Source organism: Mandrillus leucophaeus, unplaced genomic scaffold, assembly GCF_000951045.1.
Source record: "Mandrillus leucophaeus isolate KB7577 unplaced genomic scaffold, Mleu.le_1.0 Scaffold267, whole genome shotgun sequence".
NCBI classification, from domain to species: domain Eukaryota; kingdom Metazoa; phylum Chordata; class Mammalia; order Primates; family Cercopithecidae; genus Mandrillus; species Mandrillus leucophaeus.
The window spans coordinates 1,075,003-1,100,921 of record NW_012102776.1 but is presented as its reverse complement, the minus strand read 5'-3'; the positions used below and the strand labels follow the sequence as shown (position 1 = coordinate 1,100,921).

At 36.8% G+C, this 25,919-nt stretch overlaps 2 protein-coding genes across 2 annotated transcripts in view; one reads left to right on the top strand and one right to left on the bottom strand.

Moving 5' to 3' along the window:
* The window catches only part of CEP126 (centrosomal protein 126kDa), an 81,362-nt gene extending 70,077 nt beyond the window's left edge, over positions 1–11,285 (bottom strand). The window contains exons 1-2 of the mRNA XM_011984383.1: positions 10,425–11,285; positions 3,112–3,231 (exon numbers count right to left, since the gene is read on the bottom strand). Of these exons, the coding sequence (XP_011839773.1) occupies positions 3,112–3,231; positions 10,425–10,552 (248 nt within the window). The 5' untranslated portion in view covers positions 10,553–11,285. The remainder of the gene's footprint in view (positions 1–3,111; positions 3,232–10,424) is intronic.
* ANGPTL5 (angiopoietin-like 5) overlaps positions 9,301–25,919 on the top strand; it is a 28,100-nt gene continuing 11,481 nt past the window's right edge. The window contains exons 1-7 of the mRNA XM_011984384.1: positions 9,301–9,802; positions 17,642–17,826; positions 18,376–18,520; positions 19,777–19,880; positions 20,718–20,811; positions 22,902–23,002; positions 25,079–25,199. Coding sequence (XP_011839774.1) covers positions 17,734–17,826; positions 18,376–18,520; positions 19,777–19,880; positions 20,718–20,811; positions 22,902–23,002; positions 25,079–25,199 — 658 coding nt within the window. The 5' untranslated portion in view covers positions 9,301–9,802; positions 17,642–17,733. The remainder of the gene's footprint in view (positions 9,803–17,641; positions 17,827–18,375; positions 18,521–19,776; positions 19,881–20,717; positions 20,812–22,901; positions 23,003–25,078; positions 25,200–25,919) is intronic.

Below are 25,919 nucleotides of genomic sequence, written 5' to 3'. Positions count from 1 at the left end.
TAATCCACCCGCCTCGGCCTCCCAAAGTGCTGAGATTAAAGGTGTGAGCCACTGCGCCCAGCCAAGAGTTTAATTTTAAAAAGAGAAATTACAAGAAGATAGATAATCCTCAATGCAAGAACTCACTAAGCTTAACTGTTACAGGCTACTTATTATAGACTAAATAAAGCTTAATAGCTCAAAGGCAGTACAATAACATAATGGAGAATATTTAATGCTCATAATAATGATCCTAGGGCAAGAAGAAAAGATCAAACCACTTTTATCATAAACTATATGAAAGATTACAGAAATATGCATTGTATTTTAGAAAAATTTATGTTAAAATGTTAAAGTTTTCATAATCTACAAGAATTCCATTTCTGGCAATGCTGATCATGCTTCACCTATAATTAATCCTTTACTCCTATTGACCCTATCTACTCAATCCAACTCCACCTCCATAACCATCCTCTTGCCTAGAACATTATAACAGCTTTCTACTGTACTCTTTGCCTCCAGCCTGTTTTCAATTCATCCTCTACCCCTTTGCGATAATGAACTAAAATATAAATCTGATCATGACACTCCCCTGATTTTGTTCCTTCAACAGCATCTTTAATTTCTTTAGATTGTCATAAAAGTTATTTCATAAAATGTGTACTATCAACACTGTAACTTCATCTCCTGATACTCTTACACACATTCCCATGCATCAGCTACATACAACTTTTGTCCCGTATTTCATAACATTAGGCTTTTCCACATATTGTTCTCTCTAAATAAAACATCTCCCTTCCTCTTCATCTTCCCTGGTTAACTCTTGGTTAAGTAATACAAAAGACTTTGTTCTTCCAGGAATTCTTTCTTGTCCTTTAAGTCTATGGCATGTGCTTCCATAGAATCTCGGAAGTGATGCTATTGTAGTACTTACTGCATAGCATTGCCATCTTTTATTATTTCACTATCAGTAATCTGAGGGCAGAAATTATGCTTTGTATCTTTTTATCCTTCAGAATATGAAACCTTGGGGTTTCCTAGTAAATGTTAGTTGAGTGAATAAACGACTGTCTTATGTCACAACATTTTAAATAGTCAAAGATAACTTCCAAATATCCTAATTTTCTTTAATATAGTATGGATGGCCGGGCATGGTGGCTCATGCCTGTAATCCCAGCACTTTGGGAGGCCGAGGTGGAAGGATCACTTGAGGTCAGGAGTTTGAGACCAGCCTGGCCAACATGGCGAAAACTTGTCTCTACTAAAAATGCAAAAAAATTAGCTGGGCATGGGGGTGTGTGCCTGTAATCCCAGCTATTTGGGGGGCTGAGGCAGGAGAATCATTTGAACTTGGGAGGCAGAGGTTGCAGTGAGCTGAGATTGTGCCACTGCACTCCAGCCTGAAAGACGGAGTGAGACTCCATCTCAAAAACACAACAAAACACAAAAAAACCACATACACACACACCCAAAACCACAATAAAACAAAAAAATCCTCTGTGAACACAATGTAAGTGGACAGCATAAACTTAAATGACGTAAAGTATAAATTGATAGATCATGGCATGGTTAAGAAGACCATAATCATAAACAGTTCCTGAAATTGGGATATGCACAAATAATTTGGCCCCCTTATAAAAGGTGAAATATAGAGATAAATGATTAGTGTTTTAAAAGAAATGTTTATGTATCTTTACATTGCACTTTAGGGTAACAGAAAATAAAACACAATAATATTGTATTGGAAAATGTCCTGCCTCTTAGAATTTTAAACCAAAATTTCTTTTCTGTCATTTTCTACATCAGAATTCTTACATTTGATGAGAGAATACAAATAGAAAACTCATTAATAAAATTCCATATAAGGCTTGCTATTACACAAAGTCAATTATTGTAAAATAAACAATTGACAAACATTAATAATTAAAAAATAAGAAATCTTTTATGTCAGACACTGATATTTTTACATATATTCTCAAATACTCCACTTTATTTCTACCCTTTCTGTTGTACACCAAAATCCATTGAAACATATGTTATTAATTCCAATCATAAATGAGAAAACTGAGGCTTAAAGACATTAAACAGACTTCCTTTAATTCAGAGAGCTAGTATGTCCTACATCTCTGACCCCAAAGTCCATTACTCTTTCAACATATGATTATTCATCTTTATCGAACACCTGTCACATGCTGTTTATAGATGCCAGGAGCCCAAAAGTAGAAGAAAAATGGAAACAGATACATACAAAATAAAATTCTAAATTTCAGTAAATAATTTCAACTACATCAGACAATGAAAAAGTTAATCTAAAAATAAATATAATGCCAGGCAAAAATTATAGGTAAACAATTTTGTATTCCCCAAATAGGATTTGTAACATACGCCCAGTGATGTAGTTAATAAACTTTAGGGATTTTCTGCTAGTCATGTATTGCAGAAATATGGACAAGGTAGCAAAAACAATTAAAAAATGGCATAATTGCTCTGTCTCAAACAAACCTAATATTTAAAAACATCCTGAAAAATGTTAAGCGTGATTGAACAATTTGTATTTTTACTTTACTATAGTTTCTAGTTTACCTTAGAAAGCTTCTTTTTCCAGCATTCACTTATAAAACATTTCTACCACTTCTACTGCTATTCATAGTTCTACCATTATTCATATTTTTCCAATTTTTGTACCATTATTCATATTTTTCCATTTTTTCAGATTGAACGAATGAAAAGTGGCAGATATAGAAAAATTATATAGAAGTGAATAACAAATCAAACTCAAACTATATACCAATAGAGACTAAATATTACTTGGTAATTTTAAAATCATGAAATGACACAAAAAAAGAAGATAGTACATTTCATAGTCATTTTAAGGAGTGTATATGACAATGCAATAAGCTGTTCTATGACAAAAAAACACTGCTACTGTCAGAGACCTAGATAATACACCACCACCCTTGTGCTTTGGAGAGGAAAACAATAATAAAATTTCCAAAGTCACACAAATCTTGATCAGTATTTCACAGAAAACACTGCCATGACTTAGTTTCATAAAGTGCTACAAAGTAGAGAAACTATTACTTTATACTGACTTTGAATTTCTATACTTCGGAATAAAGTGCAATTACTTACTTTTTTCTCCGATTTGACTCCACAAAATATTTACGTGCTCGATTTCGACATATTTTTTGTTGCTGCAGTAATATCTGGCGTTCTTCTTCTAAATTTTTCTCCAGATGGATTTTCATATCTCTAATGATAGCATTAAGTTAAGAACAATGGTCTACATCTTTAGTGGAAGAGTGTCAAGTGCTATAGGATAAATATAACTACAGCCTCATGCAAATGATGTAATGATAGTTTTTGTGGAATAATTAGTATGTGCCCACATTAGTATATGACTGGCAAACATTTTATGTAAAAAAATTTTTGGGCTGGGCGCGGTGGCTCACACCTGTAATCCATCACTTTAGGAGGCTGAGGCAGGCGGATCACAAGGTCAGGAGTTCAAGACCAGCCTGGCCAACGTGGCAAAACACTGTCTCTACTAAAAATGCAAAGATTAGCAGGGCTTGGTGGTGCATGCCTGTAATCCCAGCTACTTGGGAGGCTGAGGCAGGAGAATCGCTTGAACTCAGGAGGCGGAGGTTGCAATGAGCTGAGATTGTGCCATTGCACACCAGCCTGGGCAACAAGAGCAAGACTCCGTCTCAAAAAAAAAAAAAAAAAAAATTCTGACTTGATATTAGAATTTAAGATATAGCTCACTTTTCCTGAAGAAAAAAATCTACTTTTAGAAATCATGAGGTCAGGCTGGGCGCCGTGGCTCCCGCCTGCAATCCCAACACTTTGGGAGGCCGAGGCGGGTGGATCACCTGAAGTCAGAAGTTTGAGACCAGCCTGGCCAACATGGTGAAACCCCATCTCTACTAAAAATACAAAAATTAGCCATGCGTGGTGGCGGGCACCTGTAATCCCAACAACTCAGGAGGCTGAGGCAGGAGAATCTCTTGAACCTCTGAGGCAGAAGTTGCAGTGAGCCAAGATTGCGCCACTGCACTCTAGCCTGGGCAACAAGAGCGAAACTCCATCTCAGAAAACAAAACAAAACAAAAAAAAGTCATGAGCTCAGATAAGAAGACTATATATATATCTTCATTCATTACACAGGTTTTTTTCTTTTTTTTTTTTTTTTTGAGATGGAGTCTCACTCTGTCGCCCGGACTGGAGTGCAGTGGCATGATCTTAGCTCACTGCAACCTCCGCCTCCCAGGTTCAAGTGATTCTTCTGCCTCAGCTTCCCAAGTGGCGGGACTACAAACACGTGCCACCACCCCTAGTTAATTTTTGTATTTTCAGTAGAGATGGGGTTTCACCATGTTGGTCAGCCTGGTCTCGAACTCCTAACCTCAGGTGATCCGCCCGCTTCAGCCTCCCATAGTGCTGGGATTACAGGTGTGAGCCACTGAGCGTGTCCTCATTACACAGATATTTGAGTACTTACCAACCAGTTGCCCTCATAGCCATAAATATAAGAAAATGAAATAAGAAGGTTGTATTTCACTAATAGAAAGTAGATGAAGTAAATGTTCCAACAGATCCCTTAATCTATAGTAGGAAAGTACATTTTCAAATATTAAACAATCAAATAGCCATATAACTAGAACGGTTAGGAATACAGTTTCTGACTCACTTAGTGGTAATAAAAAACCACTAGGAAAACCATGCATAGTCATCTGTGTATCCAGAAGCTCGTCAGAGAAAAAGGGGAATATTTTGGTTATCCTAATCATCTATTCATTTGAAATTTATTTTATAAAATTAAACTCTCCTTAAATAAGTTGTAGCAATATGAGTAATTTCTCCAATTTATTTAGTGGTGTTTTAATTGACATTATTAAATATCTTTATTGAATTTGTCAGAATAATTTTCTGTTTTTCATGAGTCTTCTGTTTTTATTGATTCTGAATTAGAAGAAGTTCATTTGGCCGGGCGCAGTGGCTAACACCTGTAATCCCAACAATTTGGGAGTTCAAGGTGGGCAGACTGCTTGAGCCCAGGAGTTTGAGACCAGCCTGGGCAATATGGTGAAACCCCGTCTCTACAAAAAATGCAAAAATCAGCCAGGTGTGGCGGTGCATTCCTGTAGCCCCAGCTACTTGGGAGGCTGATGTGGGAAGATTGCTTGAGCTTGGAGGGGGTTGAAGCTGCAGTAGGCTGAGAACGCGCCACTATACTCCAGCCTGGGCAACATAGCGAGACTCTGTCTCAAAAAAAAAAAAAAAGTTCACTCAATTACCATGTAATCACATTTAGTACCTTATCATTAGATGTAGAAATATATGAGATTACACTGAAGTTATAGATGGTAGGGCATATCTACTTGTCTTTTTTAGAACAAACAGCTTGTTTAAAAACTTTTTACTCTAAGATGGTGGTTCAAAATTCTCTTTAAAAGCTGCATTTAATCAAGATTGTAAAAATTTCATAAATTGATTATTGATGGTAAAACAAGACAAGAAATACACTCAATAATAAACTACATGGTACATAATTTGTTAATTCAACATGTGTTAATTTCAGGATCCTATAGTGCTTCAGCATCAATATTATAAAGAAACTCTATTATTATATATTTCAGAATAACAGATTTATTTGAACATTTTGTTGTTTAGACCTTTGCTGATGGGGGCTTATTTGTTTCATGTTGCTATTTAACCATCTTTATACCATAGGCCATAATTCATTTTACCTTCATTTTAAATAAAATTTTACACTACTTCAAGACAAAGACCCCAACACGCTCACAAACATATTTTTACTTAAAGATTTCTTTTAAAGGATTTACAAAAATCAAGCCAAAAGGGAAGAAAATTTGGTTCTTTGCTAGCACAGAAAAACTGTTTTTCTCTGATAGAATATTAAGAGCCAGACTTCAACAAGATGGCTAGGTATTAAAAGTGACAACTTGGCAGTAAAGAAAAGTGCAACTTTCTTTCAGGGTGCACAGGGTCAACCTGAGGTTGAAGGGAGGGAAGATGCTTCGGCTTCAGTGAGAAGTAAGAAGGAGACAGTTCTGTTCTGTTTGACATGTCTGAAGTCTCATCACGACAGCATAAAGAAAATCACAAATGTAATGTTTGTAATGTTCTGACAACTACATAGTCTTCAATTTAACCAAATGATTGTCTTTCTTTCTTTATATATAATAGTATAGTTTGTTTCCTGCTGAATTCTTAATTATTAATATAAAGAATCCTGCTGCTTTTGTATCTTCTCAAATAAGGTACTCAAGTTTAAAAAAATTAGATGGCTAGTTAAATTTTGTTTTTCATACAGGCTGTATGGTAAAGGTAGGTAGTTCCATAAAAAACACTGCTAAATACCTGTCCAAAAGAAGGGAATTTTGATACTTAACATTAAAAAACAAAACCAAGAATACTGTGGATTATAACATGTAATTTTAAAGCACAGCTTATTCTACCCCACTCTGTCCTCACTTCTCCTCTCCCAACTTAGTCTTTTCTCCAGTTAGGTTGTTTAAAATGTTGCCATCACAAGTAACCATGTATTACATAACCCATTTTTTCCCAAATCTATTAAAGCTATGTTGATTCTATTTCTCCTCTACTGTACCTTCTTCCTCTCTCTTAACTCAGGTGCTCTAAATCCCTTGCTTGAACTACTGCAGTACTCCTCTAACTCATCTTACTCCAAAACTGGCCATCCTCTATTTGAACCTACACGAAGTCAGCTAAATGCAAATCTGATTGTGTTTCTCTTTGTTATTCTCTAAAAATCACCTTCAAGAAAAATTCCAAAGTTCTTGGACCTATATATAAACCATTCTATAATATAGTTTGTTTTTTCAACTTCATTTCTTAACATTTCCCTGTATAAATCTTATGCCCAGACACACTAAGATAATTATAAACAGAACAACCCGTGATGTATCATACCATTATCTCTTGGCACACGCTTGGCTAACTCTATTCATCCTTTCAGGGCCATCTCAAGCAGTTCCTTCCCTTGAAGCCTTTTCTAACCTCCACCAGATGACTTGATGACACCTTCATGAGTACATCGTAAGTGTCTTTGCTACATTTCTGTAACTCTCATGCCTGGCATGGTTCTTAGAATATAGTAATGACTTAATAAAAACCTGCTGAATTATTCCCTTGGAGAAAATTCTCTGGGGTAGATATGAGGACAAAAGGTATATGCATTTTTATATCTTTTAGTGCACTATAGAAAAGTTGGCTCCTAAGAGGGTTGTACAAATGTATATGCCATTAGAAATGTACTATGTACTTAAGTTTCAAAATCTCATGAGTGTGGGGCAGTACCTTTTAGAAAGACAAGGTACAAAACTATGTTTTATTATGTATGTATTAGCAAAATACAGTTTGTTTATTTATTTATTTATTTATTTATTTATTTATAGACAGGGTCTCGCTCTGTTGCCTAGGCTGGAGTGCAGTAGCATAATCTCAGCTCACTGCAACCTTCACCTCCCAGTCTCGAGCAATCCTCCCGTCCCAGCCTCTTAAGTAGTACTTCAAACATGCACCACAACAGCCAGCTAATTTTTGTTTTTTTTTTTGTAGAGATATGCTGGTTTTGAACTCCTGGACTCAAGCAATCTGCCTACCTCGGCCTCCCAAAGTGCTAGAATTACAGATGTGAGCCACCCAGCCCAGCTGAATGGGTTCACTTCACTTTCTACAGTAAAAGTAAGATCCCATCAGTGAGCCTGGAGGAAAAAAAAGACAGGTGGGTGGGAGTGTGTGAGTTTGTGCTGTTTGTTGGAAGAGACTTGTCAGGGCATCCATGTCTTATCAAGTGGTAAGACAGTACATTGAGCGTGGTGGAAGGTGACAGAGACCTGGCAGGGGCATTAATAGGAAAAAGAAAGAACCTTGTTCCTGTTTAGGTGAAGCTGGAAACCATCAATCTTTAGTGGTACAATCTGTATTGTTTTGTGAGTTTTTTCTTTGACAGCATTTTTATTATTCGCATGAAGGAGTAAAGAGCAGGACTTTAGTAGTTACTGAGTGACTGAGGCAGAATGATTGCAGTACAAATAGCCAAAGATGTTGGTAAGAGAAAGTTCAAATAGTTAAGAGTAGGGTATAAACTGGAGAGGAAAGGAGAGGCAAGATGGGTGCTAGGATAAAATGGGAGGGTTGAAGTCTAGAGATATTTCTGAGGAAAAAAAGGCAGGTATAAGGGGACATGAGAGACCTTCCTTTTTAAAAAAATCTTTATTCTATTTCTATTTGAACTCTCAAAAGAGATTGAAATGATAGAACTTTAGCTAATTTTAATTAAATAAACTTTATAAGGTTTTGTTGTTTTATAACCTTTAGAGTCAGAAAATTCTGACTCCAGTGAGAAAATGTCTTCAATAGAAAGCCAGATGGCCTCTCAGTATCATGTTCATATTTGAAATCGAAATGTAAATGTTACCACGTACTTGCTTATTTTAAGACTATGGTCCTTTCATTTGTTTTCTTTCCTTTTTTTCATTTAGTCATGTAAATTTGAGCACCTACTCTGTACCAGGTATCCAATGGAAAACACAGACACAAAGAATATTCTAATTAAACTTATATAAAAGGTGCTTTAGTGTTTTTCCAACTAGTAAACATAATATTCTTGATTTAGTGTTATAATCTTATGTTCAAAAATAATTCCTCTGTTCCAATTTAAATATATATTATCTAAACATATATATACACAAACTAGCAAAAATATATATAAACCAGCACACACACACACACACACACACACACACACAGACGTTGTTGGATTTTATCAAAGTCTATTGGTCATCTATTAAAATGTTCATTTATAACTTGCCTAATTTTAACTATATATTTAGCTTTTAAGGATATTTTTTAGTGTTGTATTTATAGGAAATGTCATTCGAATTCTGGAATAGAGTCTATTTGGTCGTATTCATTCAAAGTATTGCTGGATTCTATTTATGAATATTTTCTTTGGCATTTGTGTCAAAATTTATACCACATAAATTTTAAAAACTGAGGCCTACAACCATTTTATTAATGAAAATAATAGAAAAACACTTCAATGAGCCATTTACAATACTTCCCTATTTTCTGATTTAGAGATAAATCAGGGTCAGTGTAATAGCAGTTGTGTCCAAGAACATACAATGTCAAGAGGCCAGAATTAAATCCATACAGAAAATGATTGTGTTCATTTCAGAGTACATCTTTAAGAGGGCAATTTTGGGGAGGGCAATTTTGGGGAGTAGCAAGGGCAAAAGCCAAACTGAATGGGGTTAATAATGAATAGATGAGAGGAACTAGAAGCTGCTGTTGCAAGCTACCATTTTGAGAACTTGCCCAAAGAAAGAAAAGACTGAAGGGATGGAAGGTTGGAGAAAGCATGATCGGAGGAGAGATGTTTTATTTTTAGTGAAGCTCTACACACATTTGTCTTCCTCACTAGATTTGTATCCCTAGAACCTAGAACAGTCAGCCAAAGAGCAGGCACTCAATACACATTGTTGACTTGCTGCTAAAATTGTAACAGAGTACAAAGAACATCCTAGAAGTTGGAGACAAGGAGGATAAGAAAACAGGGTTAACTTGCAAAGAGAAGACACTCATCTCTGACAAGAATGAAGATGATTACACAACATCATCATTGTCAACCAAGTCCTTTGGGAACACAAAGGTTAAATCCTAATCATCACAACAGTCTCTAAAGCAATAAACGTGATTTACAGATTTTGATAACAAAATACTTCTCCTTTTTCCATTTTCTACAATGCAACCAACAGCAACATCAAAGGTCGGCTTAACCAACTCTTCGAGAAAAGTCAGAGATAATCCAGATCGTGAAGCGTCCAGGTCCCCTGTTTCTCATTTCCTCTCTTCTGTTGCTCTGACAACAGACTGGCAGAGATGGAAAACAAAACAACTTACCAAACTGTGTAGCCTTAAGCAGCTCTGGTAAATGGATTTAGGGCTGTGTTAGGATAACTGTTAAAACGGACTCTCCAGGATAGCAAAACATTTTACTTATTTGTGTAATTTCTCTCTCCAAGTAGTATGATAAATCAGGAAGTAGTTAATATATAAGTGAAGAACATAATGGCATAATTCTAGAAGGTAAAAAATAATCCCCACAGAATACGCAGTTGATGCGTTTCAAAATTCACAAAAATGTTACAAAGTTGAAGAATGGGAGTAGGATAACAGGGTGATGTGGAGGAAGCAGCCACAGAACTAGATAAAATGGTATAATTTCAGGTCTAAGGTGAGCCACGAGAGTTGCTAAAGCAAATATCTGCACTAAGATGACTCGCTAGTTTTGATCACCCTGCGTCAAAGGTAATGGGAATCTAATTGGAAAAAAGATGGGCCCCGTTTTCAACAGCGCTACCCTGGCAGCCACAGAATGGGAAGGATACAGGTAAGCGCCAGGTCGGTGATGCCCGCCGCTCTCCCGAGGGTCGAGGGGGGCTCTGTCGAGGTTGTCCGATGATTCAGTGCCCAGTTCCCCGACCGCGCTCCGGGCTCCGGGCCTCCCCGCCAGCATCCTTCACTTCAGCGCCGCCTCTCTGTTCGCCCCCAGCGCCTCCCTCATGGCAGCTCTGGCTTCCTCCTCCTCCTGCTCGGCCCCTCCCTATACTCCGTCTCTCAGGCCCCGCGTCACGGGCTCCGAAGGGTCGGCCGCGACAGCCCTAGCTCCCGCGCAGCGGCACTTGTGCCTTTAGTGCAGATGGCAGCTGAGGCAGCGGCGACCTCGCCGGGCAATAGCAGAGGGGGCGGCAGCAACTCCGCAGCCGCCATCTTGATAACAACCGACGCCGCGTCCTTGACAACGGAAACCTGGGAGGAGCTACAGGGCGGGGCGGGACGATATGCACGAAGCAGCCAATCGCAGGCTCCGGCAGCCCCGCCCTCTTCGAGCCGCTGGTGGCAACCCAGGCATCCTTAGCGACCCGCGTTGCTGAGCGAGGGGTGAGCTGGGTGGTGTTTTAGAGCCTGATGCAGTTCTACCTCCCTTTTTATGAGAGTGTGTTTGTGGCAGTACTGACAGTGACGAAAGACAGATGTAAAATCCTCAGATACAGGCAATTGCCACCGGGAGGATTCTGCAGTGATTGTCTGGGGGACGATTTGGAGTTGAATTTGTTAAACTACTGAACCCTGTTATGAGATTTTGAGTTGTGAGTCTTTCTGTGGCATCACTATCCCCAAACACCGTCTCTTTAAAATGTCTTTGTGAAGTGGAAATTTTCCTTCCCTGCATTCTCTCATCCACTCGGTAATGCTTCTGGCATTCCCTCTGCAGTCGTCTTCCTTGCCTTTGCCCTACTTATAAGGTCTACATTTCAAAGCCTCCTAATGGTTCTTGCCTTGCTGCCAGATTCTGGAAATGGACCATCACAGCAAAACTAGCAATCTCTTGGGATGATATGCCAAAAGAGATCATTGCATTGACATGGTTTTGGGAAGTATGGAAAATTAAATGGAGTTTTGAGCCACAAGCTCATTGGCTATGCAAGTGAAAATTTTGAAAAAGGCTCAGTCGTATTGTTGGAGCCTAATGTAAATGCACATAAATATTCTGACTGTATTTCAGTCAGTGTTTTCTTGGAAAAATTCCCAGATTGGAAGCCGAATGTACAGACCAAATAAAGATTATTCACCCACCATTCAAATGTCTCTGCCTTTGTGAATTAATTTGTTCATTTTAAGAGTTCAAATAATAAACTTTTCCAGTTGAAATTATTTAAAACAATCTTTGCAAACTTGGTTGTAATGACTGAAATTGGAATGTACACTTGGGGACAGATTTTAAAGTGCCACAACAAATCCAGTTTAGATTTAAGACACAAAACACATGAAGTCTCCTTCAGAAGTATACCAACAGGATAAAATATACAATTCTGACACGAAAAGCTAAATGGATACAATTGGACACTTGGCTATCTTGGCAAGTTTTTAATTGGCCTGGCCACAGGCAATGGCCTTGATTCTATTCCCACTGCTATCATCACGTTTGTCTCCCCTTGGCTGATCTTAGCAAAGTAGGGCAGTGCAAAGTACAGATGAATATGAGTATATTAGGGTTGCTATTTGGAGTATTTAGGCATGGTTAGCCTTCCAAAAGTCCAGCTTTTGCTATATTATTAGTTTGCAATCTCGTAACTCCTAGGCGTCTCACTGCTTTGTGGCTTGCAATAAGCACTAAGAAGCATAATTTGGTTTTTCAATTGCCTACAAATCCTTTCTTATGTTAACTTAAAAAAACACATGATTTATGAATCTGGAAAGGAGAGGAAAGGGTTACAGCCTGAAAGGAGGGCCATCCCACAAGCTGGAAAGTGTGCTTCTAGCTGAAGCCTAGAGAGGCAGGTACTTTGAAGTAGGGGAGGTTGAGACAGGAGATTTATGCTGAAAAAGTTGGCTAAACATACATAATTTATAGGATACAGGAGGAGTTATGATTATTTATGAAAGCAGTTCTGATGCATGTGTATTGAACAAACATGAAACCAAAAAATGTTTTAAGGTTTTCCCAGGGTCCCCTTGGCCAAGAGGGGGTCTATTCGGTCAGTGGGGGCTTAGGATTTTATTTCAGTTTAGACTTATATAATTATTCTTCATTCAAATATTGTTTTATGGTAACAACCAAGAAGAAAATAAATTTCAAACAATGTTGCCAGTTTTCTTTTCTTTTCTTTTTTGAGACAGAGTCTCGCTCTGTTGCTCAGGCTGGAGTACAGTGGTGCGATCTCAGCTCACTGCAACCTCTGCCTCTCGGGTTCAAGTGATTCTCCTGCCTCAGTCTCCTGAGTAGCTAGGATTACAGGCGCCCGCCACCACGCCCAGCTAATTTTCATATTTTTAGTAGAGACGGGGTTTCACCTGGTTAGCCAGGCTGGTCTCAAACTCCTGACCTCAAGTGATCCACCCGCCTCAGCCTCCCAAAGTGCTGGGATTACAGGCCTGAGCCACCATGCCCTGCTGCCAGTTTTTTTTTTTTTTTAAATCATAGGGTTTTTTTTGACCTTTAAATTCTTTCTTTATTTCTTCAAAATGTTAAGTGGGTTTTCCACATTCTATTTTAGTTGTAGAATCCTAGATTCTTATAGAAAGGCAGGTCCCGAGGGGCTCTGTACATCATGATTCTTGATTTTGTCATGACTTTTTTGTCAGTGTTATTTATGGAAAAGGCTTTAGGATTAGATATTTGGATAATAAAAAATTTGAGGATTTTACAAACTTCATTTCTTGACAGGAAAGGCAATTGTGATTCAAGCAGTAAAGAAGAATATTACCCTAAAATCTCTATATTTTTATCAGAAGGGGCATCTGAGTTAAATATAATGTTATATTCTTTCACACTTCAAAACCATAAAACAATTCCTTCTTTTGTTAAGGAAATATATATATTGAGCACCTACTATGTGCCAAGCACTTTCTAGATGCTAGGGATACAGTGAATAAAACTTCAAAGTCCTTATGTTCATGAAGCTTATATTTATTTTTCTTCCCCACTAGAACATATTAGGGTAGTGAAAAGTGCTACATGGAAAGTGGGATAGTGGAGGGAGATAGAGACCAATGTCAGTTCTATCTGTGAGGGAGTGCTGAGGAAAGGCCCCAAAGGAAGGGAAATTAGGACAGAGGTCTGAATGAAGGAAAGAGGTTGCCATTCAAATATCTGGATGAAGAATAAGGGCACAGCGGTCTGTGAGTACAAAAGGCTGTGAGGACAGAATCATACTGTTGTGCTCAAAGAACAGTACAAGACCACTGTGGCTGGAATAGAGTGAGGTAGGGTGTGTTAGGCAGTTCTTGCACTACTATAAAGAAATACCTGAGATTCAGTAATTTATAAAGAAAGAGGTTTAATTGGCTCATGGTTCTGCAGGCTGTACAGAAAGCATGGCAGCATCCGCTTATGGGGAGGCTTTAGTGAGCTTTTTACTCACGGTAGATGGAAAAGTGGGAGCAGGCATCTTACATGGCGGGAGCAGGCATCTTACATGGCAGGAGCAGGACTGAAAGAGAGAGGGGAGGTGCCACACACTTTGAAAATGACCGGATCTCACGAGAAATCACTCACTATCGTGAGAACAGCATCAGTGGGGAAATCTGCCCCAATGATCCAATCACCTTCCATTAGGCCCTACCTCCAACATTGGGGATTACAGTTCGACATAAAATTTGGGTGGGGAGGCCTGGCTCAGGTCTGTAATCCCAGCACTTCGGGAGGCCACGGCGGGTGGATCACCTGAAGTCAGGAGTTTGAGACCAGCCAGGCCAACACGGTGAAACTCCATCTCTACTAAAAACACAAAAATTAACTGGGTGTGGTGATGGGGGCCTGTAATCTCTGCTACTTGGGAGGTTGAGGAAGGAGAATCGCTTGAACCTGGGAGGCAGAGGTTGCAGTGAGCCGAGACTGTGCAATTGCATTCCAGCCTGGGTGACAGAGCGACACTCCGTCTCAAAAAAAAAAAAAAAAAAAAAAAAGATTTGGGCAGGGACATGGATCCAAACCATATCATAAGGGAAGTGTGCTAACAGATGAGATTGGAGAGGTACATGGCCCAGATTTAGTGGTGACTTGTGTTGTATGCAAGGACTTAATGTAAAATCCAACTTTCAATGGAGGGAAATCCACTGGAGAGTTTTGACTAGAAGAGTAACACAATTTTGTTTAACCTTTAAAGAGACCCTCTAGTTGTGGGGAAAATCAGAGTATAGGAGATAAGACCAGAAACAATGAGGACAGTTAAAAGATTATCAGAGATGGCAGACTTGCACTAGGATGATAGCAGTGGAGGTGGCAAGAAATGTTTACAGTTTGAACCTTGAGCCAATAAGATGTGTTGGTGAATGGCTGCAGTAAGCGAGAGGAAAAAAGTCAAATGTGACTCTCAGATTTTTGGCTCAAACAATTGAATAAAGTGTATTACCATTACTAAGATGGGAAAGAATCGGTACAGGTGGAATAAGGAATATGAATTAGGCTTCAAGCATGTTAAATGTGAGATGTCTATTAGACTTGCAGTTTCATTAATGTGGTCTCATAAATTGTTGATGTTTTATTTACAAAGGAAACTAATAACCACTTTATGGTTATAAAGCATATTCACATAACTTATTTAATTTGAATTTGAATACACACACACACATATATATACACATATATATATATATATTTTTCTTTTTTTGAGATGGAGTTTTGCTCTTGTTGCCCAGGCTGGAGTGCAATGGCACGATATTGGCTTAGCACAACCTCTACCTCCCGGGTTCAAGCGATTCTCTTACCTCAGGCTCCCGAGTAGCTGGGATTACAGGCATGCACCACCACGCCCAGCTAACTTTGTATTTTCAGTAGAGACGGTGTTTCTCCATGTTGGTCAGGCTGGTTTCAAACTCCCGACCTCAAGTAATCTGCCTGCCTCGGCCTCCCAAAGTGCTGGGATTACAGGCATGAGCCACCGCACCCAGCCTGAATATTATTTTTAATATCTTTAGAACAGAAATTAAACAGAATTTATTTGAGCAAAGAATGATTTATGAATTGGGCAGCACCCAGAACAAGAAGAAGTTCAGAGAGCTCCACCCAGCAGCATGAGCAGCAAGCTTTTATTTATAGGACACAGAAACAAAGTAGAGAAATCATGTGATTGACTACAGCTAGATGTTTATCTCATTTGGGTACACTCTGATTAGTTGGCTGCCTATGATTGGCTGAAACTCCGCTATTTGTTACAAAAAATATACTCCTAAGTCAGGCTGCAGTTTGCTACAGAGGAACTCAAAGTACAGAGACAGCCTCAGGCAATGGCCTCCTGCTTATTTAATTTAACAAGTGTTATAACCATGTGGCAGCTGTGATGGACAATTTTTTGTGCTTTCACTTTTGTCTTGGCTGAGGCTATATATATATATTTTTTCTATCTTCTGCTGAAGTATTTTCTTGCTCAAATAAGAATTTCCTGAATTGGTCTCTGGGCAAGATGTGAAAGAACAAAGAATTTTAACATCTGGCTGATTTAAAGTTCTGCCAACTTCTGCTGAAGTTCTGCCATTTTCACTTCAATTTTGTAAGGCTTCAACTTGAAATTTAAGATTACAATATGTGTATTTGTCTATTAATATAAATTATAAAAGTCATCAATATTGTCCTCAATGTTGCATATATTAATCTTTTAATTTATACAACAATTTCCATAATACAAAGGAGGTAACTGAGCTGTGGCAATATTAGTAACTTTGTCCAAGATTCCACGGTAAGGGAAGGTTGAAACTAGTCTTTAAATTAGGCAATCTGGTCTTGGAGCCGGCACTCCCAACCATCTCACACTGTCTCACTGGAGAAACTCTGAGAAAGTGATTGCCACGAATAAGAGATAAGATTGTTTGGGTTTAAATAGTAGGTGGTGAGGAAGGAAAGTCAGAGAACAGATAATTATTTTAAGCTGTTTCTTCATTCAGAAAGTATTTGAGTGCCTCTTGTGTATCAGTCATTGTACTAGTACCATAAAAACTATGACAGTTCTCAGTTTAGGAAAAGAGATGGAGAAAATCATATCTTGAACCAGAAGCAAGATGCAGGAAAGTTTTGCTTTGCCTCTTAATTTTAGAATAATGAAGACTTAGGCATGTGTGTAGAATGAAGGGAAGGAGACATTGAAAGAGAAAATTTGAAGACATTGATCTATCAACCTTCAAAGAGTGGTCATTTTCAACAACATTATTTCTCTGATGTTCAGAATTTTTACAGTTTTGACAAAATAGTTGTAATTAGATTACAACTAATTACAGATTAATTACAGTCTTGAAATTTGGGGTTTTTTTTTGTTGGTTTGTTTGTTTTTTTCTGAGACGGAGTCTCGCTCTTTCGCCCAGTCTGGAGTACAGTGGTGTGATCTTGGCTCACTGCAACCTCCGCCTCCCAGGTTCAAGCGATTCTCCCTGCCTCAGCCTCCCAAGTAGCTGCGATTACAGGCATCCACCACAACGTCCGGCTAATTTTTGTATTTTTTAGTAGAGACAGGGTTTCGCTATGTTGGCCAGGCTGGTCTTGAACTCCTGACCTCAGATGATCCACCTGCCTCGGCCTTCCAAAGTGCTGGGATTACAGGCGTGAGCCACTATGCCCGGCCTTGAAATTTGGCATTTTAAAAGTGTATTTTAAGTCTGAATTATCTGCTCTGGATGTCCACCTTGATCAAATTTCTACTTAGCATTTTATAGAAATAGTTCCAAGGTAATATTTTTATCACTCCCTCAGTCATTTCTATTTCCTATTTTTTTGCAAGCAGTTTGCAAGTATTGCTGTATAGCTTATCAAATGCATTTTTTTTTCCAAGGCAAGAGAAGGCTGACTCACAAAAATTAGATGAATTTATAAATTCATGCTTTATTTATCCACATCTATCATTTATTTATTTATTTACTTATTTACCTATTTGTTGCCTATATTGCAAAAACTTGGATATATAATACAGACATGAAGTGATAAAAAAGGAATTGTACAACTTAAAATGTCAGGATCTCTAGAGGCTACTTTGTTTTTCATATGAAGGGTGTTGTTTCAAACCAGGGCATGGAAACTAGTAAGTATTGGCTTCTGTTTTTGTTGTACGCTTTCCAGAGGTTTTTAACTGAAGACTCTATGCTCTGTAGTTCTTTCCACAGAGAGCTGACTGATATTTGAAGAAGTGTTTTCATCTATCCAAGAAAAATATGTCTCCATTCCAAGCCTCACTCTTATTCGTAAATGTATGTATTTTTATTTGTGGAGAAGCTGTACAAGGTAACTGTGTACATCATTCTACGGTAAGAATTTTAGCAATATTATATTAGCTAGGAAAGCATGATTAGAATTTTGAAAAGATTAATCATAACTACCAAATACAATTTATGGAACAATTAAAACATTTAGAAATGTTGAAAAATTGCTTTAATGTTACTGTTTTTAAACTGAGGAAGCTATAAACTGAAGATTGACTCAACAAATATCTTATGAAAAAATTTTAAAGACATTTCAGGCCTAGATTAAAAACTAGCCCACAACTTTTCAATGAAATATCTGATAGGTAATAAAAAATCACGTTGCTTAAAAAAAGCTGTTCCACAAACTTTCATATTTCAAATATTGTCCTGTGAGTGACTACCTAGGATATTAAGAAATTGGTCCATTAGATTTTATTTACTCATCAGGTTCATTTGTGGAAGTTTGAATTAAATAGCTTATATTTTTCTCTAATGATCAGCCTTGTCTTTCCTGAAATCTAAGCTTTTCCCTATAGTCTTATTTACTATGTATTATGTCATATAACATGTTTAATGTATTTTTTCTTATTTCTATTTTTTTTTAATATAAAGGACTCTTCAGTAGTTAACATTGTAGAAGATGTATCTAATGCAAAAGATGAAAGTAAAAGTAATGATACTGTTTGTAAGGAAGACTGTGAGGAATCATGTGATGTTAAAACTAAAATTACACGAGAAGAAAAACATTTCATGTGTAGTAAGTATTAAAAATAAACACAATAATAAGGGTATATGATTCATTATTTTTAGGCTAGACGTTGAAAAGTATACTCTAGCTTTTGTCTGGGTCATTTTCTACACATCCTGATCATCCTAGGCTAGAAGCTTTATTGTTTGGCCCATGATAGGTGCTTAATAAACATTTGGTAAATGAATGGATCCTTTTTCTATGTAGCTAATTCTGTGTGTAACAAAAGGGTCTCAGGCTTCTCAAACCAATGAGTGCAGCTTTAGGCCTATTAAGACAGATGGCTAAATTCAGGAAAAAGCTAATAGAAAGTGAGAGACTGAAAATAAAAAAGAGAGAGGAAGCTGAGTGAGGTAGAATTAAAACTATCAAGATTTATTAATGTGATCCTACTACTGGTGGAAAGAAACTTAGAAAATAAATTTTTAAAGAATAACATATGTAATAATGTGTGGCCCTTTTGTTATAGGGGGCATCATTATTGCTATCTTGGGTAAAACTCACATAGGGTCTGAGAAATATAGGTAGTCAATGTTTATTTCCTAATTTTGATGGTTGTGTTATTAGAAATGTCTTTTGTGTAAGAAATACACACTGAAATGGCAAGATGGTATATCATGGCAACATGGTCTCAAAGGCGTTAGGAAAAAAGTTATTTGTACTGTTATCGCAACTTCACTATAAGAAATTTTCTCCTAAGATAAAAACATTTTTAAAAGGAAAATGCATGGTAAATGTTTAGTCAGAAACCAAATAACCAAAACCTTTGACTAAGATTTATTATGTGTATGTATATGTATGTGCTAGCAATTTAATTATATAAATATAGTATTAATAGAAAAATTCAAACCAAGATGTACTTTTAAAAATTAACTTGCCTGGTATAAAATTGTTACCATTAACTTTCTTATACAGTAAGAATTGATGACTTCTATACCTCCTACCTCTATATATCTCATCTTATAAAGAGAGAATTTATAATCAGAACACTGTCTCTTAATGATAACAGATTAATTATTCTGGATAATCTATATTAGTAGGAAGCATAGTTTCATTAGTAAGTATTGACACAATCATTTCTGGGGTTAATCCTGAGTTAAACAAAATATATACTAACTAAAACATGTAATTCTGAGTATTAAGATAAATTGAGATAGTATTGAGTTAACATACACATCCAAAATCAGGTAAAATTCACTATTTTTCACTGTGATTGTTTTCTATAACAATATAATACTTAACAGCCACTTTTTATTATGGTTAAGGAAATTTGCAAAATTCTATTGTTTCCTACACAAGAAGTACCAAAAAACTACTAAGGAATATGATGGATGAGCAACAAACTTCCTTGGATTATTTGTCTAATCAGGTATAGATGTTTTAGCATTGTATTTTTATTGCATGTGCACGTTGATGTATAATTAGCTGGAGGTATAATCTTTTTTTAAAATGCTTTCATGTTCAGACATCTATTTAGCGCCTACTGTGTTAGAGGCACCATAGTAAACTTTAGGCAAACAAAAAGCAGTAAAACAATTGAACTATTCAAGGGGTGTACAGTCTAGTGGAGCATTAAAATGTATTGACAAAAATGTGGTTGTTAGAATGGCACAAAAGAGAACTCTCAGATACAAAAAAGTTTCCCAGAGGAGAACGTCTGTGAACAGTCATAAAGGATGAATAAATGTTTTAAAAATCATACAGGTTGGGTAAGGCGAAGAGGACATTCCATTCTGGGGAAACTTCCTGGAGTTGATGCAGGATGGAGTGGCTGGTGAGGCTGAGTATTTAAGGAAAACTGACTATAGGAATAGGCAAGAACGAAATCGTACCACACCAAAGAGCCACTGTAGTGTTTAAGCAAGGAAATGCCACAGTCTGATCAACTTGTGTGGCCAGTGACTTGAGGAAGAGCCAAGGGAGGAGGTAAGAAACTACAGCAATGGTTTGGACAAGGTATGAAAGACAGATGTGCAAGAGCAGCCAAATGCAGAAATAGGGGCAGATAAAATCAATGTTAAAGAGGTAGATACTACGAAATTCAATGATTGCTATTTAGCTTTGTCTTTATTGTTTGTTACAGTGGTAAGAACTCAATCTAGAGAAATGGACACTGTTATGTATTTCAGAGCTGGGTTTATGAGAGGCTTAAAGATGGCAATTTCTTCAAATATAAATTTACTTAAATGTGTATGCACGTGTTTAGGTTAACGAGCTCATGAATAGAGTTCTCCTTTTGACTACAGAAGTTTTTAGAAAACAACTGGATCCTTTTCCTCACAGACCAGTTCAGTCACATGGTGAGAACTTTGGTATTTCAGCCTTTACATGTTTGTCTTTTATTGCTTAAAATTTTCCTGGACAGGTTGATCCATTTAAAAGTTTTGTTTAAAAACTGCAGCTCACCGTTCTCTAACAGACTGGAGGGCTAATACCTGCCATTAAGCAAATTTCACCACAGACAATGTGGTACTTTCTTAAAATGGGATACTTTTTCAACCATGTGAAAGCCATGGCTGTATAAAGATATCCTGAAGCTGTTGAAAATAACATTGTTTTCTGTAGCATTGTTCTGGGCTCCTGGTTTACATCTTATTAATAATTCATCTTCAGATAGAAGAAAAGAAAGCTTCAAAGTTCCTCCCACCTGTAAAAAATGTTTCTGACATGTTTGAAATGTTTAAAATTGGGGCATAAAATTTGAAAGGAAAAAGAAATGTAAGACAAGAATAAACTGAAAGTTAGCACTTTTTATACTAAAATACAGCATATTAATTCCTAAAGGCTTGGACTTCTAGGAAAAATACCCTATAAATCTTATAAAGATGAATTTATCCCCAAATGTTTAAACAAATAAATATTATTGAGTGCCTAGAACATGATCTTTATGTTCTTCTTCGAAAAAGAAGAGAATAAACAGTGCCTGAAAATCTTCTATGTGATAGGTAGGAAGACAGGCACTTTCTCACGTTATTTTGTTAGTAAAATTATTTCATTATATCTCATAACTGCCCCAAAGCACGTATGGTGTGGTAGTCAGGAGCATGGACTCTGATGTCAGAATCCTTGGTTTTAAATTTCTGACCTGCTGCTCTCTTGATATGTTTTCTCATCAGTAAACTGATAGTACCTACCTCTTATAGTTGATGTGAGGTTTAAATGAATAAATACAGGAAAGTCTCTTAAAATATTGCCCGAATCAAATGTTTATCACAAGGAAAAAAAAATTGCCCAAATCATAGGGAGAGCAATATAAGGGCTTGCTATGATCATCATCATCAGATAAGAAATATCCAGCCCAGAAAAATCGAAATAATCTGTTCACGTTAATTTGAAAGGTAATGATAAAGCAGATACTCCAACGCAGATCAGTCCTTCAGCGTGAACTTCTATCATGTCTCTGAGCATAGAGTCATTATAAGAATATCTCTTAACAATTAAGGACACAGGCAACAACAAATCTATGTCTCCTAGAGACGAAGGGGAAAGCAAATGACTTTTTATAGCTAACTTTTTTGTAGATGGCATTTTCTTCATTATTTGGATGTGCCGGGCACTATGGTAAGGGCTTTGTGTAATACCTTACTACGTAAATGGTTAGGATAACACAATGAAGTAAAGTGTTAGGGGTAGAACTAGGATGTTAAGACGGGCATTTGGATAATGGACACTCTAAGGGTTGAATTTGTTTCATTTATAAAAGATGCTACAGAGTAGAGTATCTTCCAGAAAATGTAATATCCATATCCACATACACATGTTTATAATCCCTTAGAGATGAGTTCTCTGGAGAAGGTGATTATGGGGGGCTATAATTCTAACTGTTGTAAACAGAGTAGGCTCTAACATCAGGCATAATTTCTTGGTTAAGAAAGTGATTTCCCCTTTCTTCCTTTGCCTACTGGTATTAGTGGTCCCAAACGCCTCAGTCTCTGAAGTTGGGAATAGAATACTGAAAGATGTGTTTATAGTGGTTAATTTGCTTATTCGTTTCGGTGTTCTCCTCCCCGTTTATGTAGACTTCCTTTAAACATTACATCCTCTAAGATAAACTTAAATTTCTGAAAGGGCATTATTTATTGGGAAAGAGAATGTGTAATTTTAAAATATGTTTAATAAGTGTTGATCCCAAATGAAACTTTTAAACAGTATAGGAAACAAATCACTAACAGTGATACTATAAGTGAAGGCTTCTTGCAGCATAAATTCTTTAATCCTTTATATTTTCTTCTTATTTCTAAAATTGTGACCATTTTTCATTTTGCAGGAGTTAAAATAATATTATTAATGAAAATTATGATAATAATAGCACTATCAATTCTCTATAGTAAAATGATTGCCTTAAATGTACACTTGAAAATATCCCAATTAAATAATTTTGCTTTTCTAGGTTTAGATTGCACTGATATTAAGGATACCATTGGCTCTGTCACCAAAACACCGAGTGGTTTATACATAATTCACCCAGAAGGATCTAGCTACCCCTTTGAGGTAAAGTTTTCCCATATTACGTGGGCTAAGATAAACATCCAAGCAATTTAATTTATGTTAAAATTTAAATTGTTTTAATATTTAATTTTTCCTTGAAAAATTTTAAATAAATTAGGTAAAGTTCTAGTTTCAAAATTTTGGTATTTTAGAATTCTAATGCCCAAAACATGAATTAATAAAATTCATGTTTTTTATTTCACTTTTACTTTTATTTCACTGTCTTTCACTTTTCTATTTGAGTTTCCATGGTTATACTCTTTAAAGTAAATCCATCTGATGCGAAAGCTTATATTATCCTCATAATAGGCAGAACTATAGCAGGCAGAACTATGCAATATAATACTTGCTTGCTTTAATTAGCCTGTGGATATTGGAAAATAATGGTGTGCTTTGCCTTGGAGCTTACTAAAAATACTTTTGACTTCTCTTCCTGTATATGTTTATAATTTCTTTTGATGATAGATGATTTTATGTGATTGTATGAGAAATTAATAATTAAAAAACCTTTCAGTGGAGTGCAAGGCAGATTGAAAAGCTGATTCATTCTGAAATTGATAAATTACTCTTATGTCTATTCTTAGTAGTTCTCTGCAAGGATATCTAGTAGAAATTTCTACCAGAGACTATGCATATTGATGGAATATATTCGTGTGTGTGTATATATATACACACACACACACACATACAATTGTATATATTATATATATTTTTTCCTGGGCACTTCGTGCAGAAGACGGTTTATGATACTTATACCTTATTGATAACTTTTATTGGATAATAAAGTCACTTTTTTTCTAAGTAGGTACCACTGGTTTCTCTTCTTAGAGTTACTACCATTATTTTATTTGAAATCTATTGACAAGATGTCAAAAAATTGGAAATTAGGTTAGAAATAATTTTAAAATTACCTAAGTGACTTCACCTACAGATTCAAAACTAGATCTGAACAGACGTGGAAAAGGAAGGCTTCTAATTTTGTGAAGAGTGGGATGCATAATCACCTCTTCTGTGGGAAAGTGCTGGTTCCTTAACTTCCTCCACACTGCCTTTTCTCTGTCTCTATGCGGGAAGTTTCTGAGGGAGAATTTTCCTCTGATTTCTTCCCTATATTGCTTCTATGCGTCCCCTACAGAGGTCCTTTTAGGAGCTTTTACACAGCATCAACAGATGTGTCTATGAGCACCTGCTGAGTGGGCACAGATCATGCCTTTCTCTGAAAATGCCAGTCTGAACACAGGCCTTCCAGGCTTGTGGGAGAAAAGAGCAAAGACAAGCACGTGAACATATTTCTCACACACACACACACACACACACACACACACACACACACACACCAGTGTTTTAATTCAAAAGTTTATAGAGAAATACATTGCTCTGCCGCATCAGAGCAATACTGTTATACAAACTGAAGAATATTTGTAAAGTTGAGTAATAACAGCATAACCTTAAAATGCTGCTGCAAATACGGCCAGGCGCGGTGGCTCACGCCTGTAATCTCAGCACTCTAGGAGGCCGAGGCGGGCGAATCACGAGGTCAGGAGATCGGGACCATCCCAGCTAACACAGTTGAAACCCCGTTTCTACTAAAAAATACAAAAAATTAGCCCGGTGTGCTGGCGGGCGCCTGTAGTCCCAGCTACTTAGGAGGCTGAGGCAGGAGAATTGCGTGAACCAGGGAGGCGGAGCTTGCAGTGAGCCGGATCGCGCCACTCCTCTCCAGCCTGGGTGACAGAGGGAGACTCCGTCTCAAAAAAGAAAAAAAAAGAAAGAAAGAAAAAAATGCTGCAAATACATATTTTAAAAAATGATTGTTATAGGGACCGTGATTAAGTTAATTACAAATTTGTTTTATAATAAACAAAATTATTTAGGTTAATTACAGGTTTGTTTTATCATAAACAGCATTATTTCTAGAGATATAAAAAAATCTGAATGAATTAATGGCATATGATTGCATTGAAAACTCAGTGGCAGTACCGTCTCTTTTTCTAGGCCTAAGGATGAAGCGTGAGTGTTATATTATCAAAGAATGAAAATAATAGTGTATTATTTTGTGCTTCCCTGTGCTTGTTTTAGGTAATGTGTGACATGGATTACAGAGGAGGTGGATGGACTGTGATACAGAAAAGGATTGATGGGATAATTGATTTCCAAAGGTTGTGGTGTGATTATCTGGATGGATTTGGAGACCTTTTAGGTTAATTTTTTGTATTTCTACTCTACATTTTTTACTCTTTTTGGTATTACATCTATAGAATCTCTATTGGTCAGATCTTCAGTAAAAATAGCAAATGCTTGCAAATATCAAAATATGACTTAAATCACCCTCTTTTCATATGCCAGATTATTTAAAATAAGTAGGTCTTCAGTTGAGATCTGGAAATTTTTATTTGTAGATATCTGGTGAAATGTGATTTGAGTGAAAATTCTAGATTGGATATGTATTAAGTACCTACTGTGTACCTAGCAGATTCTGGCAGGTGCTCACCAACTGTTTGCAGAACGAAAAACTGAATGGCAGCATTGTCCTAGATCTTAAAATTCTTGAGATGTGTGTAGTAGCGATACAAGCCAGTGAAATGGCCAATTGAGGTGTCTGTGCAAATTCAAATTATTTAAACTGATCATATTATTAAAATGTCAGTAAACATCTTTATGTTCAAAATTTGAAAATTATAACCCCAGGTGAATGTAAAAATCTGTTTACATTATTGCCACATGGCAGCATCACTTTTGCTGGTAAACAGAAACACCAATATTTCTGAACTTTGCAGAATTTTACATTAGTTGGAACTTCTGCCAGTGAGTTTGCTAATTTTTCTGCTATTTTAACAGTTACCGTTTTTATAATTTTAAATCTTTAATCTCTCATAATAATGTCATGTTTCTAATTTTGTGAAGAGTGGGATGCATAATC